The sequence below is a fragment of the Budorcas taxicolor genome, chromosome 13, assembly GCF_023091745.1.
Source record: "Budorcas taxicolor isolate Tak-1 chromosome 13, Takin1.1, whole genome shotgun sequence".
NCBI lineage: Eukaryota > Metazoa > Chordata > Mammalia > Artiodactyla > Bovidae > Budorcas > Budorcas taxicolor.
In genome coordinates this window covers 21396630-21412725 of record NC_068922.1, presented here as the reverse complement: position 1 = coordinate 21412725, position 16096 = coordinate 21396630, and the positions used below count along the sequence as shown (strand labels likewise).

The following is a 16096-nucleotide window of genomic DNA, read 5'->3' as shown; positions in this document are numbered from 1 at the left end:
TTTTTTTCCTCATAATAATTTAGAACCTACTGTTTTAAATTGAAAAATTCAATTTCATTCTTGGACAATTAAATTTTAACTATTTCCAGGGGAACTCATTATTGCATTAGTACAAACCAGCTAAGGGAATGGAATATGTAATTTAGCACTAGAATGATCCCTTTTTAGCTACTCCATATATGTTTGTTAGATTGCATTTGTTGAAGTTTAGTTTTCTAAATTATAACCAAATAAAATACAGCCACCACAGTTGGCTAACACATAAGCAAAACTTGAAAATCACTTGGATAATCTTGAAAAAGCAAGTATAAACAGATGTGATGCTAAATAATTCTACAGATTTTATCTCTAGTTTGCCAAATGGTGCTCAGATGGAATGCAAACACAGCATCATTCACTGACTGGAAAATCAAAGACAACTTTAAAGATGCCTTGATATTTCAGGTGGGACTTCGTTACCAGGAGATTTGGCTCAAGCACCTGTTGCTTTAGATTTTGGAAAAAAGAAAGCTGGTTTCCAATCTGTATTCTCAGTTATCCATCCAGAGAGATTGGCAGATGTCCAGTGGCAGAAAGGAGACAGAGACCAAAATGCAAAATATACGATAGATGAAAAATAGAGAGCTTTAGATTATAGGTAGATAAAATACATAGTTCAGTACTTTTTTTTTTTCAAAAAGAATTAAATGCATTTGATATCCAAAAGGCTAATAAATCCAATGCATCTCTTCTGGAGAAAGAAATATTGCCCATACATTCAGCATTGATAATTTTCTGCTCTTGAAAGGCTCTTTAACTTTAGAATTTTCTGAAAGAGTACCCAAATTTTCTTAATACACTTTAACATATATTTCCTTTCTTTTAATATTTATTGATTGATTTGGTGTAGGTATTATGTACATATTTAAGTTCAAACTCTATAAAAGGGATTCTGATGAAATGACATTCTCTTTTTATGTCAATTTCCAGTTCATGGCAGTTTTCCCAAAGGTGAACTCTGTTACTAGTATCTCATGTACCTTTTCAAAAGTACTCTCTATATCAGAATACACTGACATCACACCTCATTATACTATTAGAATTAATTCACACACAAAAATCTGTACACTATTCAAGCCGACCATGGAATCCTTAGAAGGAAATAAAAATAGACTCTAAATCTGTATTCTTAAAAGACAACTTTGTTTATGCTATATTTCAAGATAACCTAATTAAGAGATGTACTAAGATTCTTTATTTAAATTTGAATGATTATAAAGGGACTTACATTAAAATAAATTCAAAATTCAATTCACTGCTTATAAGCCTGCATGTCAAAAACAATTATCTTGGATGTATAGTATTTCTAGAAGTATCTTTGCTTTTTCAAAACAGTGAATTTCTACTTTGGAAGCAGTAATTTAAAATTTAATTTAAAAATTCAGAAATCAAACATGTTCCAACAGTTCTAAGTAGCCAACAATATTCCAAAATAATCTTATTTATTTATTATATATGCTATACTTGGCCAAAATTTTCTTGTTTTCTGTCATTATCATCTATTTTGTTAACTCTTGATAGATTTTAACAACAAATATTTTTGCCTTCAGAACTTTTGTTCCGTAGCATTTCTCTATTCCAAATGAAGAACAAGTGTTTCCACGCTGTAGGCTTACAGGATTCTCAGCCTGCGTGTGAAAGAGCAGCATTCCTACTGTACCAGTCTCGTATTACCCAGGACCCCCTGAGGAGGGCTGTTAAAAAGCTAAATCCTTGGGCTTCACCCTGGACTTACTGAATATGAATCCCTTGGAGGTTTTCAGAGATATTTGCATATTAAGAAGCTTTGGTAGCAAGTCTTATCTTTTTTTTTAACTGGAAGATAATTGCTTTACAATATTGTGTTGGTTTCTGCTATACAACAACGTGAATCAGTCATAAGTATATATATGTCCCCTCCCTGTTGAACTGCCCTTACGTCTCCCACCACATCCCACCCTTCTGGCTTGTCACAGAGCACTGGCTTGAGTTCCCTGTGTTATTCAGCAACTTCCCACTAGTTGTCTACTTTGCATATGGTAATATATATGTTTCAATGCTTTATTAGCAGTTCTTCACTGTACTTGTGTGTGAGAACTACTGAACTTACAGTCATTCAGATGCAAAGAACATAAGAAGCAAACATATCTAGGTGAAATATTGATTTCACATTTTAGCATATACAGTCAAAGAGCTTTATTGATTTGTTAAGATTAGTCAGTTAACTCTTGTCTGTGGCTCTAGGTGTTCAGACATCCAGTCTGAATTTACTTCAGACAACAAAACATGGCTTCCTCTCTAGTTTCAATTTTGGGAATTTTGATTCCTTTTGAATAACTCAGGAACACTTCCTCCGTTTAGGGCTCCTCTGGAAGTTTGGCTGGTTAGTACTCCCTGACACAGAAAGTCCAATACACTTAATAAGTATACACTAAAGAGAAGGAATTTCATTTAGTTTAGATTTGTGCTACTGTGGTCACCAGTTTCAGATTTGTGGGCAATTTATCCACTGTTGCTGAGTGTATATAATTAAAGCCTAATGTTTCCTTGATGCCTTCAATTGGAAGTGACAGCAATTGTTTTCTTCTTGTCTATCAGAAAGAACAGTTAGAACTGTACATGGAACAACAGACTTTCCAAATAGGGAAAAGAGTGCATCAAGGCTGTATACTGTCACCATGCTTATTTAACTTATATGCAAAGCACTTCATGAGAAATACTGGACTGGATGAAGCACAAGCTGGAATCAAGATTGCCAGGAGAAATATCAATAACATCAGGTATGCAGATGACAACACTCTTATGGCAGAAAGTGAAGAGGAACTAAAAAGCCTCGTGATGAAAGTGAAAGAGTAGAGTGAAAAACTTGTCTTAAAGCTCAACATTCAGAAAACTAAGATTATGGCATCTGGTCCCATCACTTCATGGCAAAATGCTGCGTAAACAGTGGAAACAGTGACAGACTTTATTTTGGGGGGGTTCCAAAATCACTACAGATGGTGACTGCAGTCATGAAATTATAAGATGCTTGCTCCTTAGAAGAAAAGTTATGACTGACCTAGAAAGCATATTAAAAAGCAGAGACATTACTTTGCTGACAAAGGTCCGTCTAATCAAAGCTATGGTTTTTCCAGTGGTCATGTATGGATGTGAGAGTTGGACTATAAAGAAAGCTGAGTGCCGAAGAATTGATGCTTTTGAACTGTGGTGTTGGAGAAGACTCTTGAGAGTCCCTTGGACTGCAAAGAGATCAAACGAGTCCATCCTAAAAGAAATTAGTCCTGAATATTCATTGGAAGGACTGATGCTGAAGCTGAAACTCCAATACTTTGGCTACCTGATGCAAAGAACTGACTCATATGAAAAGACCCTGATGCTGGGAAAGATTGAAGGCAGGAGGAGAAAGGGATGATAGAGGATGAGGTGGTTGGATGGCATAACTGACTCAATGGACATGAGTTTGAGTAAACTCCAGGAGTTGGTGATGAACAGGGAGGCCTGGTATGCTGCAGTCCATGGGGTCACAAAGAGTCAGACACGACTGAGCTACTGAACTGAACTGATCATAAGTAGGCAAAGTGACATAGCACTCCAATTAATTTTTATCAATGAAATAATTTTTTGTATCAGATATAAGTACATAAGTAAGGAGATCCCTTCTATCAAAGAAAAAGTAGATTTTGCTATAGTTATGAATAACTTTCACATTTTGTATCTAAATCTGACATTCAATTTATATACTGAAAAGAATAATATTTTTGGCACTCAAAATATTACTAATCAGTAATTCTTTCAAGCAGATAGAAGAGATTTCAACTTGAAAGTCAGTATATTGGAACACACATCAATAAAAGTTTATTTAAAAAATTTAAAACTCAGTGAGTTCTAAATCTCCATCTGAAACTAGGTATATTTTCAAACAGAACTTTATTCTACCCCAATCCACTGAAATAAGTCTAATTATAATTAATTTTGGATCAGGGCTTCTAGATTTCTTAATGGCTTCTATTTGATTATTAGGTCTGGACTTCATACCGTATCATGAAAGTTAATAGGTTTCCTTCCTTATGTGAAAAAATCATATAAATGAATAATTTACAAGTAGCTTCCAATGTGAATTTATTAGACCATAATGTCAAAAGTGTTACAGACTAGAGCTTTGTCCAAGATATAAAAGGTGCATTTAAATAGGTAAAATTACACTCACTCTATCTACTGACCTATCTTAATTTTATAAATTTCAGACTTGACCATAATTTCAGAGTATATGGCTTGTCACTCAAGAATCATAGGTTCCTGATCCTCTCCTTCAGTCTTAAAACCTTGGATTAAATTAAGCCTTACTATTAAATCAGACCAACTTTACATGGCTTTGTACAGCCCTCTAGGGCTTCCCTTGTGGCTCAGCTGGTAAAGAATCCGTCTGCAATGTGGAAGACCTAGGTTTGATCCCTGGGTTGGGAAGATCCCCTGGAGAAGGAAAAGGCTACCACTCTGTTATTCTGGCCTGGAGAATTCCATGGACTCTATAGTCCATGGGGTCGCAAAGAGTTGGACACTACTGAGTGACTTTCATTCATTCATTCATTCATTCATTCATTCATGGCCCTCTAAGGATTATAGTGGAGTTGCATGTTACTTCAGGGCTAGATATTGAGAGGGGTAAGTAAGTAAAAATCTCACTCAGTCAAAATATGCTTGGAATTCCCTTAGTTACAGGCCTCTCAGGAGCCTGACATTCTGTTCTTCCTTCAATATCAGAGTGGGCTATGGAGTGTGAGGTTCTTGGTCATGAAGTTGTTGGCTTGCTTCTTTGAACCATATGGTAATGAAAAATACCCACTGTGTCTTTAAACACTAGAGTCCCACTCAGTGCAGCAAAGGTGCCTGCGTTAAGGGGTACAAAGGGCCAAGATCAAGGGACAAAGATATATTCAAATCACCCTGGTGCTGTTTTTTAGAAGCATAATATTACTGACTGGTGAAAGGTGAGATCAGCTGCACAATTTAAATTTGTTCTCTCCAACTCCCTTTTTTCTCCCAAATGTAGGCAATTTAATTTCCGTAAGCTCAATGAAAATATGAGAAGAATTCTCTTTTAAAAAATTAGATGTGCTTTTATTTGTTGTTGCTGTTGTTGTTTAGTCTCTCAGCCATATCTGACTGTTTTGGGACTTCATGGACTATAGCCCACGAGGCTCAGGTGTCCATGGGATTTCCCAGGCAAGAATACTGGAGTGGGTTGCATTTCCTACTCCAGCAGATGTGCATTTATATCCTTAATTAATTTAGGTTGATATTATATTTCATATTGTTAATGAATTACTAGCCAATATTTCTGACGTTATGCATCTTCAAAATTTTTGAAATGTATTACATGTGATTCTTCCTATTTCTCTTTTTGTTACTTGCAAATAAATCCAATTCATTTAGTGGAAAATAACAGGCAGTGCCAGAAGATGCTCAGGGGGATGCAGTAGAAATAATAGGTTAAAAAAAATAGAGAAGAGTTATTCAGAAACATCTCTCCCTCATCTCTATTTTTTCTTAAGCAAATATGTTATAGTATTCTTCTGTAGATCCATGTCTCTACCACTAGGAGAGGTTTGCCTGTTTTATTTATTCTTTTGATGGGTGGAATCATAGAATATATTTATTACCAAATTTTTACCAGTACCAGTCTTATGACTTTGACTGGAACTAAGTAATTATAAGTTGGAAAATTCTTTTAAAATGAGGCACCAATAGACTAACTCCTCAGTGTTCAGAGTGCTTAATGATAAATGTTGACATTTTATGCTGGGCATCCCCATAATTCTTTCTATAGCCATGTGGTTGACACTGACAAAGCCAGTGGGGAGAAATGGCCAAAGTGAGCAATTAGAATTCTCAGCAAAGTGGAAATTTCTGGCCTCAATGATCTCACAGTTCAGTCCAGCCTGTATGCATTGGAATCCTTTATTAGGTCCAGTGCTGTGTTGGGTGCTGTGGGAGACATGAAAATGAGTAAGACTCAGATTGCATTTCTACCCTTTAAAGAATTTATGTTCTTTTATGTCCCCTTTGTTGGTTCCTCCTTTTGTCATTAACTTCATGTGGCAAAATTCAAATCACAGCAAAAAGTATATAATGAAAAGCAATACTCATTCTCTTCCTGTCCTTGTTCATTATCATTTCCCTGGAGACAAATATGTTTGTCAGTCTTTTAGATATTTTCTCTGAGATATTCTCTGTCTAAACAAACATACATGCATACAAATACTTTAAATAATTTTATGTAATGGAAAATCAGCATCATACCTCATTATGCCAAGCCATAGGCTGGTTCCTGGGATGTCTTCTATTTTCAATTTATATTCTCTACACAGCTGATCTCATTCAGTCCACTGAATTTAAATGCTATCTATATGATAATAGCTGTCCAATCTGAGCTTCTAGCCATAACCTTTTCCTGGAATTTTTGGCTCATATATCCCTACCCACCCAGTATTTCTACCTGGAAGTCTGACAGGCACCTTAAACTTAAAGTCTTTATTTGTTAAAGAGTTTACCCCAACCAAACTCTTTACTTCTCCCTACCCTAGCCTCTATCTCATATGCCATCTTGCCTATCTCAAAAAGTGAGCACCAGCATCCATCAAACTGGTCAAACAAAAATTTAGGAAGTATCCTGGATTCATATCATTTTCTTTGCCTCCATTTCTAGTCCATCACAAAGTAATCTGTCTCTCTTTGAGACGCTCTTCCCTCTTACTTTGGTGTAGCTCTTTCCCAGTGGCTTTGTTGTTGCTGTCCAGTCACTACGTTGTGTCCGACTCTTTGTGACTCCGTGGTCTGCACCCGCCAGGCTCCTCTGTCCTTTACTACTCCCTGGAGTTTGCTCAAATTCATGCCCACTGAGTCTGTGATCTGTCTAACCATCTTGTCCTCTGCCGTGCCCTCCTCCTCCTGCCCTCAATCTTTCACAGTTGTATAGAGTTAAGTTTAACTATCACTTTTCCCGAGAAGCCTTACCTGGCCACTCAGTCCAGAACAAGTACCAGCTCTCTAAACTTGACAGAACACTCATCATCAGCTGACTTTTTAATTTAATTATCAATTCATTTATTTTCTAGCTTAATACACTAAACTCTAAGCTCCATGAGAACTTTGCCTTGATTGATGCCTCACTAGTTTTCTAACTTCCTCAGTGCTTAGACTCACAGTTGCTGTTTAGGTCAATGTGGAAAGAAGTCAATACATTTTAAAGTAAATGAATGAGTAAATAAGTACTTTAAGAGCCAAACTGGCTTTGTCAAAATGTTTGTAACATCCATAACAGTGTATGGAAAATTTATAATGAACTTTTTGATCAACCCCATATTTTCAGTTAAAAATTAAACATTTGGAAGGTGATGGCTGATGAAACCAAGGTCTCTTCACAAAGACAATGGTTTGTACACTCCTGTTATTCTTATCAGTTTTGCTATATTTTACCTTCTGATATCCTATTTATTTCTTTTGGCCTAGCACTCACACTACTAACTTTATTTCCTGCATATCTCTTTGCTTAAACTCTATCTTGCTTACTAAACATGTAAGCTCTATGAGAGAAGTAATTTTCTCTCATTTATTATTGACTTCACAATCTAGGATAGTAACTTAAACATGAGATACTAAAATTTTTTTGGTGAATAAGTGAAGGTAAAAGGTATGGGTGAAAGTGGTTGATTCAGGTTCTTTCAGTTTTCAGTGAAGAAATAAAAACAATCTTGTCTGGAAGTAATGACCACCTATTTCAAGAAAATTTTTTCAATGGGCCATACTGAGTGGCTTACAGAATCTTAGTTGCCAGACCAGAGATTGAACCCAGGCCCAAGGCAGAGAAAGCATTGAGTTTTAACCACTGGGGAATTCTTCCAAGAAAACATCAATCTCATTAAATGTTCCTATAACTCTAATTCCTTTAGACCTTGGATAAGCCATTATAAGCATTTTGCCTTGGTTTTGGTTTGTTGAAAAATGGGAGTTAAAGGAAATAAACAAACCAATTAAAATTATCTTATCTTTTTAGAGGAAGGCCAACTTGAGAATTCAGTAACTGCCACCAACTGATTATCATTCAGGGATAAGAAAGCACAAAGGGAAAGGTAAGAAGCATGGAAAAAAAGAGCCTAAGAGGCAATTTTCATGCTCTTTAGGATAAGATGTCTCTTGTTTTATTGAATTTGTTAACAAAAGCTCTGAAGTCTAGGGAAATGCTACTGGGCAGCAAAAGTGAAGTTTTGATGCTCACAGGCCTAAGGAGAAATTAATAAAATGCAGTGGGGAAATTAAGTTGAACAAAAGTGCAATGAGCCATAGTTAAACCAATTAATTAAGCAGGTCTTGATATGTATATAACTGAGTTGCTGATGAATTAAAAATAAATCCAAGATTTTAAGCCAGTGTTTGGTATGCAACCAAACACCAAATTGTAACATGCAGAAAACTTGAAGTTTTCTTTAATACTCTTCATTGACAAATTCCTTCCTCATTCATATGCATTATCACCTTTCTTTTTCCATTAATCTTTAAAAAACCCCTATGCTTTCAGTAATATATAAAAGTCATGCTTTACTTGATTCTCTTCTGCATTCTTTTCATGTCAACTTCAAAACCATGTATTTTTCTTGCACCCTCAATTACAGAAATATTCATTTTCCCATAGTATGTCAACTGTTTATCAGGGAGTGGTTAACATTAAGTAGCTTAGTGCACCTATGACCTGATCTGTGTGAGGCAGAAGAGGTGAGACATCAAAATGGCAGGCCGGCGCCAACGCAACACTGTAAAACAATTATCCTCCAATTAACAAACAAACAAAAAAAATCCCCAGAAGGCCAGAAGTCACAGAAATTGAGTTTCAATTCCAAACTCATCACTGAAGAGCTCTGATATCATATACAAGTGACTTAGCTCCTGGAAGCCTCAGTTTCCTCAACTATAAAAATGTTGTACGAATTAAATATCTTTGGAAATTCCTTGGAACAATATATGTCAGAGAAACTTCTCAATAAAATGGGAGCATTAATAGTATAAAGAAGTTTGTCACTTGTGGATGCGTTTTGATGGTCAAAATTGCTTGCTTGGAACCCTAAACATATATTTCCATCAAAAATATTTTTAAAAAATAATGAAGTGGTTAGTGGAAGGTAGATTTCTAGACTAGTGTCCCAAACCTTCATTTATAAAATCATCATTTCAGTCGAGAATTGTCCTAATAGTTCTCTAGGTGGCTAGTTCGTCCTGGTTTTCTGTCAATGTTCCTGGTTTCAGCACTAAATGTCCCTCATCCTGTGAGACGTTTCATTCCCAGACAAACTGACTAGTGATTTCTTCATTTGGAACCTAACCATCAGTCATTCACTCATTCATGTTTCTGCAGTAGCAGGTACATCCTTAGGCTGTGGAGGTATGGAGAGAATTCACTTTTAATAAACACAGAGCCTAGCAGAGGAGACCAATAAGAGACAAACGTCCATAAGCCCTGAGCAAGATGCTAAACATAGAGGTTGGCGCAGAATGCCAGGAACCACAGGCTTCCCGGGTGGCTCAATGGTGAAGAATCCTCCTGCCACTGCAGAAGACTCAGGAGATAAAGGTTTGATCCTTGGGTTGGGAAGCTCCCCTTGGAGAAGGAAATGTCAACCCACTTCAGTATTCTTGCCTGAGAAATCCCATGGACAGAGGAGTCTGGCGGGGGCGCTACAGTCCATGGGATTGCAAAGAATAGGACATGATTGAACGACTGAGCACAGATGTACCCATGCCAGGAACCACAGCGTTTGGGCACTTCACACAGACTCAGATGAAGGAGGGTTGGTGAACACTAAACTGGAACTTGAATTAAGTTTGCACCCCAAATCAAAACCTTCTACTTCATTCTTCTGGGCATTTTTCATGTTTTAGTTCAGTATTACTTAAATATACATATTAAGACACCATATCTTTAGATTCATTTTGGTCATCATCTAAATGGATTTTGACTAACTTCTGATCTGCATGTAATTTGTATGCATTGTCAGTAATATCTGAATCTAAAGGATTATAAAGCCTTAATTTTATAGCAGTTCTTCCCACTCTGGAGAGACAGCCAAGAATCTATTTTTAAGAACATGAATAGCCTGCTTGATTTGCATTATTTGCAATACATTGCACAAAGGAAATTATTGGAACAACATGTTATGTTGAAAATAAAGCAACAGTTACAGTAAATACTACTACTCTCTCTATGATATTATAGTGGTTGTCCTAAAGTCAGCAAGCTACACATGTTTCCAAAAGCTTGTTATCAAGGAATTGGAATTCTATTCTTTAAGCTTCAGTAACTTCTAAAGTCTTCCTGAACATGCCTCTATCATCACAGCAAAGGCTGCAGTAAGATGATAAGACACCGGCTTCTTATAAAACAGAAAGCTCTGGTGGAACATGTAGGAACCTGAAGACTCAGTTCTCCTCCTGGAGTAAGAAGCAGATTTTTCATAACTTTGAACGTGAGAGGGGACTTATTTTCAGACACACTGGAAGTTCCATGGTGGGCAGTGAAGTGAAAGTCAGTCAGTCGTGTCTGACCCTTGCGGCCTCATAGACTGTAGCCCGCCCGACTCCTCTTCCTCTGTCCATGGAATTTTCCAGGCAAGAATCCTGGAGTGGGTTGATCTATATGACCCACTGCTGCTCTCCCAGCACTTGGGATTAACTGATGCACAAAATGGTTGAGTCTATAAAACACATTTAAATGTCTTTACTCTGTATTTCCAACAAATGATCATTCAGTCTCTGAAAAACCCTACAGACTGAAAAATCCTCTTTGCATTCATGAAAACTGGTAAACCTCTTTGACACCAGCAAGTGATGCAGCTTAAGTTTCAAAGTCAGTTAGTTACAACCCAGGCCCAAACCACACACTCTATTTATGTTACACAGATCAGTTAGTGTCATCACATTCCTCAGCCTCCGACTATACCTCTAATCCTGGTTGGTAACCTCTGAGATGTTTATAGGAATTTGCCAAGAATGTTCGTGTGATTAAGCATAAAACATCCTTGTTATTGTAAGGATGTATCATATCATGATTTCTGAAGACTATGAACCAATAGCATCAATTTATAGATTCATCCATCACCATCATCGATCTTAAGCCCCATCGTGATTAGAAGTAGGTCAGATAATTATCGTATGGACTACAAAGATTCCTAGTCATTTTGAGCAAACATATAAAAATATGACAATTCCCTCATCTGAGCATTTTGGTGTTTTTTTAACACGTGTATATTTGTTCATATATACCCAGTCAATACACCTTACACATTCAAGACTCAATGGAAGAGTACAAGCAACAAGTCTTCACAAAGTTTTTAAATATTTTGCATTATTCTCTTTTACCTTTGAAGTTTGCTACACCAACTGCAGTTGAACCCAATCTGAGAGGATACACAGGGGCCACAACCATTGAACTGGAGACACGCTAGGAAACAGGAGAGAATGGATGCATCAAGACTAATTGGCAGCATGAAGAGGAGAGAAAAAAAAAAAGATAACGCCACTAAAATTGAAATCACCCATGCATCCCCATATATATGCAGGATCCAGAGACCCATGCATAAATAGACCAGATCATCAAACATGCAAATTGTTTTCCCATCCAGTCTTGTTTACATGTTAACTTACTAGGCAATGGGGTCATCTCCACAGCTGAAATATTGGTGATTTTTGACATCTGTAGTTCCACTCGGTGGTATTCATAAATTGTTCTTCTTCGAACATCTGGAAAAACAAAAAATAGAAAAAAAAAATCCCCTTTCAACATTTTTTCACTTATAAAAAAACTGCACTTTAATAGTGAATGTAGAGTTACATGTTTTTCACCTGATGGGCCTTTAAAATAAAAAATTTAAATAATCAAAGCCTGTAAAAAGATTGAGTATCAAAATCTGAAACTCAGTCCCCATGTACCAGGAGTCTTTTCATCAGGAAATTGAAAATGTTAATTAGAGTCTCAGATTTCTCACTTATTTAACAGGGTTCAAATACATTTTCAAACCCAGTGTATACTTAAGATAATTTCTTGATAGATTTATACATTTTGAAAGAACTTGACATGAAATCAAGAAGGTAAGATAATCCCACTTCTCTGAAGCTAAAGTGAGTTCTTTAGGAATGGGTAGCAATCAAAAATTTTTCTTATTCTCAATACACCTGGTTTAGCTAGATTAAGGGTCTGTTTTAAAGGTTTAGGATAAGTTTCTTTAATAGAATTGAAGACAGAACTTAAATCATTAAAAAATCAATATTGCTATTTACTAAATATACAGTGTCATATCCAATGAAGGTTAATAATTAGCACTTATATTGCATGTAGGAATTTATAATAATTCATCAGCAAATCCAGCCATGTTCCTGAAGAATAGGTTACATGAAAACTTTGAGAAGAACTTTAATAAGTAAAAATCAGATAACTACAGGCAAGTGTATTTTATACCAAAACAAGAAACTGATGATACATATTCAAAATCTACTTTAGAAAAAGACCTGAGCCTTATAATTATTAGCTTGCCTGACTTTGGTAAGTATAAATAGAAATGTAATATTATCTGCATTTTACCTAGCTCTTGGAATGCTTAGAATAACAGGAATGCATTTCTTGATACTATGATACCTATCAGGAATTATTTGACAAGCTATAAATTATATTTAAAACATTGATTTTAGGAAGTCATATGTCATAGTGTTAATTAAAAAATTCATGTATTTGAATAGTCTGGTTCAAATCCCAGTTTTGCTACTAGGTATGTCATGACCTTGGGCTCTTATTATCCTTTCTGTCCTTCATTTTTCTCATCTATAAAATAAAGATAATAGTACCTATATCACAGGGTTGTTTTGAAGATTAAGATGATATAGTAAATGAAAGTTGCTTAGAATAATCCCTTTCACACAGTAAGTGTTCAGAAAATGTCAGACATAAATTTGTCTAATTTCAATATAGCAACCATAGATCATACTGCATGTAATGACCTAATTCCTATAGATTTAGGCCCTGAAATTAGGCTTGTAGGATTTTGTCTCCCATTTTATATTCAGAGAAGGCAATGGCACCCAACTCCAGTACTCTTGCCTGGAAAATCCCATGGGCGGAGGAGCCTGGTGCGTTGCAGTCCATGGGGTCATGAACAGTCTGATACAACTGAGCAACTCCACTTTCACACATTGGAGAAGGAAATGGCAACCCATTCAGTTCAGTTCAGTTCAGTCGCTCAGCCATGTCTGACTCTTTGCAACCCCATGAACTGCAGCACGCCAGGTCGCCCTGTTCAACACCAACTCCTGGAGTTCACTCAGACTCACATCCATTGAGTCAGCGATACCATCCAGTCATCTCATCCTCTGTTGTCCCCTTCTCCTCCTGCCCCCAATCCCTCCCAGCATCAGAGTCTTTTCCAATGAGTCAACTCTTCACATGAGGTGGCCAAAGTACTGGAGTTTCAGCTTTAGCATCAGTCCTTCCAAAGAACACCCAGGGCTGATCTCCTTCAGAATGGACTGGTTGGATCTCCTTGCAGTCTCTCAAGGACTCTCAAGAGTCTTCTCCACCACCACAGTTCAAAAGCATCAATTTTTTGGCGCACTGCCTTCTTCACAGTCCAACTCTCACATCCATACATGACCACTGGAAAAACCATAGCCTTGACTAGACGGACCTTAGTCGGCAAAGTAATGTCTCTGCTTTGGAATATGCTATCTAGGTTGGTCATAACTTTTCTTCCAAGGAGTAAGCGTCTTTAATTTCATGGCTGCAATCACCATCTGCAGTGATTTTGGAGCCCCAAAATATAAAGTCTGACACTGTTTCCACTGTTTCCCCATCTATTTCCCATGAAGTGATGGGACCAGATGCCATGATCTTCGTTTTCTGAATGTTGAGCTTTAGGCCAACTTTTTCACTCTCCTCTTTTACTTTCATCAAGAGGCTTTTTAGTTTCTCTTCACTTTCTGCCATAAGGGTGGTGTCATCTGCATATCTGAGGTTATTGATATTTCTCCCGGCAATCTGAATCCCAGCTTGTGTTTCTTCCAGTCCAGCGTTTCTCATGATGTACTCTGCATAGAAGTTAAATAAGCAGGGTGACAATATACAGCCTTGACATACTCCTTTTCCTATTTGAAACCAGTCTTTTGTTCCATGTCCAGTTCTAACTGTTGCTTCCTGGCCTGCATACAGATTTCTCAAGAGGCAGGTCAGGTGGTCTGGTATTCCCATCTCTTTCAGAATTTTCCACAGCTTTTTGTGATCCACACAGTCAAAGGCTTTGGCATAGTCAATAAAGCAGAAATAGATGTTTTTCTGGAATTCTCTTGCTTTTTCCATGATCCAGTGGATGTTGGCAATTTGATCTCTGGTTCCTCTGCCTTTTCTAAAACCAGGTTGAACATCAGGAAGTTCACGATTCATGTATTGCTGAAGCCTGGCTTGGAGAATTTTGAACATTACTTTACTAGCATGTGAGATGAGTGCAATTGTGCGGTAGTTTGAGCATTCTTTGGCATTGCCTTTCTTTGGAATTGGAATGAAAACTGACCTTTTCCAGTCCTGTGGCCACTGCTGAGTTTTCCACATTTGCTGGCATATTGAGTGGAGCACTTTCACAGCATCATCTTTCAGGATTTGAAACAGCTCAATTGGAATTCCATCACCTCCACTAGCTTTGTTTGTAGTGATGCTTTCCAAGGCCCATTTGACTTCACACTCCAGGATGTCTGGCTCTAGATTAGTGATCACACTATCATGATTATCCGGGTCGTGAAGATCTTTTTTGTACAGTTTTTCTGTGTATTCTTGCCACCTCTTCTTAATATCTTCTGCTTCTGTTAGGTTCATACCATTTCTGTCCTTTATTGAACCCATCTTTGCATGAAATGTTCCCTTGATATCTCTAATTTTCTTGAAGAGATCTCTGGTCTTTCCCATTCTGTTCTTGTCCTCTATTTCTTTGCATCAATTGCTGAAGAAGGCTTTCTTATCTCTTCTTGCTATTCTTTGGAACTCTGCATTCAGATGATTCTATCTTTCCTTTTCTCCTTTGCTTTTCGCCTCTCTTCTTTTCATAGCTATATGTAAGGCCTCCCCAGATAGCCATTTTGCTTTTGGCATTTCTTTTCCATGGGGATGGTCTTGATCCCTGTCTCCTGTACAATGTCATGAACCTCATTCCATAGTTCATCAGGCACTCTATCTATCAGATCTAGGCCCTTAAATCTATTTCTCACTTCCACTGTATAATCATCAGGGATTTGATTTAGGTCATACCTGAATGGTCTAGCGGTTTTCCCTACATTCTTCAATTTAAGTCTGAATTTGTTAATAAGGAGTTCATGATCTGAGCCACAGTCAGCTCCTGGTCTTGTTTTTGTTGACTGTATAGAGCTTCTCCATCTTTGGCTGCAAAGAATATAATCAATCTGATTTCGGTGTTGACCATCTGGTGATGTCCATGTGTAGACTCTTGTCTTGGGAAGGTTAAATTTTGATTGAAGTCAATAGACCCAACAATGATGTCCTCTAGGACATGAAGCAGAAGTGTGGTAACTCAGAAGACAGAAAGCTGTCTGTTAGTAACCACGATCAGGGAATGTAGCTATCCACACATCTGGGAGGGAAGTCAAATACTTACTCACAACCTACACGTACTTCCTTTTCTTTCCATGCATATTCTTTCACCCACTTCTGATTATTTTCCATGAAGTTCTACAGCAGAAGAGGAAGGGGGAGGGAGTGGCCCAAAATGAACTCTGTGGGGGCTGGGGATGCATCTAGAGCCCTTCACCAAATACATCTTCACGTTTCTCAGATTAGGAAACACTGCTTAGAAATCCAATTCACATCTTTTTGGCATAAATGAAAGACATACATATAATTTTCAAGTGAAATTTTATCCAACATTAGAGAAAATGCTAATTTTATGGTATTTAGTAAGGTGTCTTGAGGTACATGAATCATGTCTTCTCTCTCTTGTTTTAACTTTTAAGGCATATGAAACCATCGCTCAGCTTCTGCCGA

General features: G+C 37.2%; 1 protein-coding gene across 3 annotated transcripts in view; it reads right to left on the bottom strand.

Moving 5' to 3' along the window:
* The window catches only part of PLXDC2 (plexin domain containing 2), a 449542-nt gene that overhangs the window by 94667 nt on the left and 338779 nt on the right, over positions 1–16096 (bottom strand). For all 3 annotated transcript variants that reach the window (XM_052650669.1, XM_052650668.1, XM_052650670.1), the window contains exons 8-9: positions 11710–11805; positions 11425–11506 (exon numbers count right to left, since the gene is read on the bottom strand). In XM_052650669.1, the coding sequence (XP_052506629.1) occupies positions 11425–11506; positions 11710–11805 (178 nt within the window). The remainder of the gene's footprint in view (positions 1–11424; positions 11507–11709; positions 11806–16096) is intronic.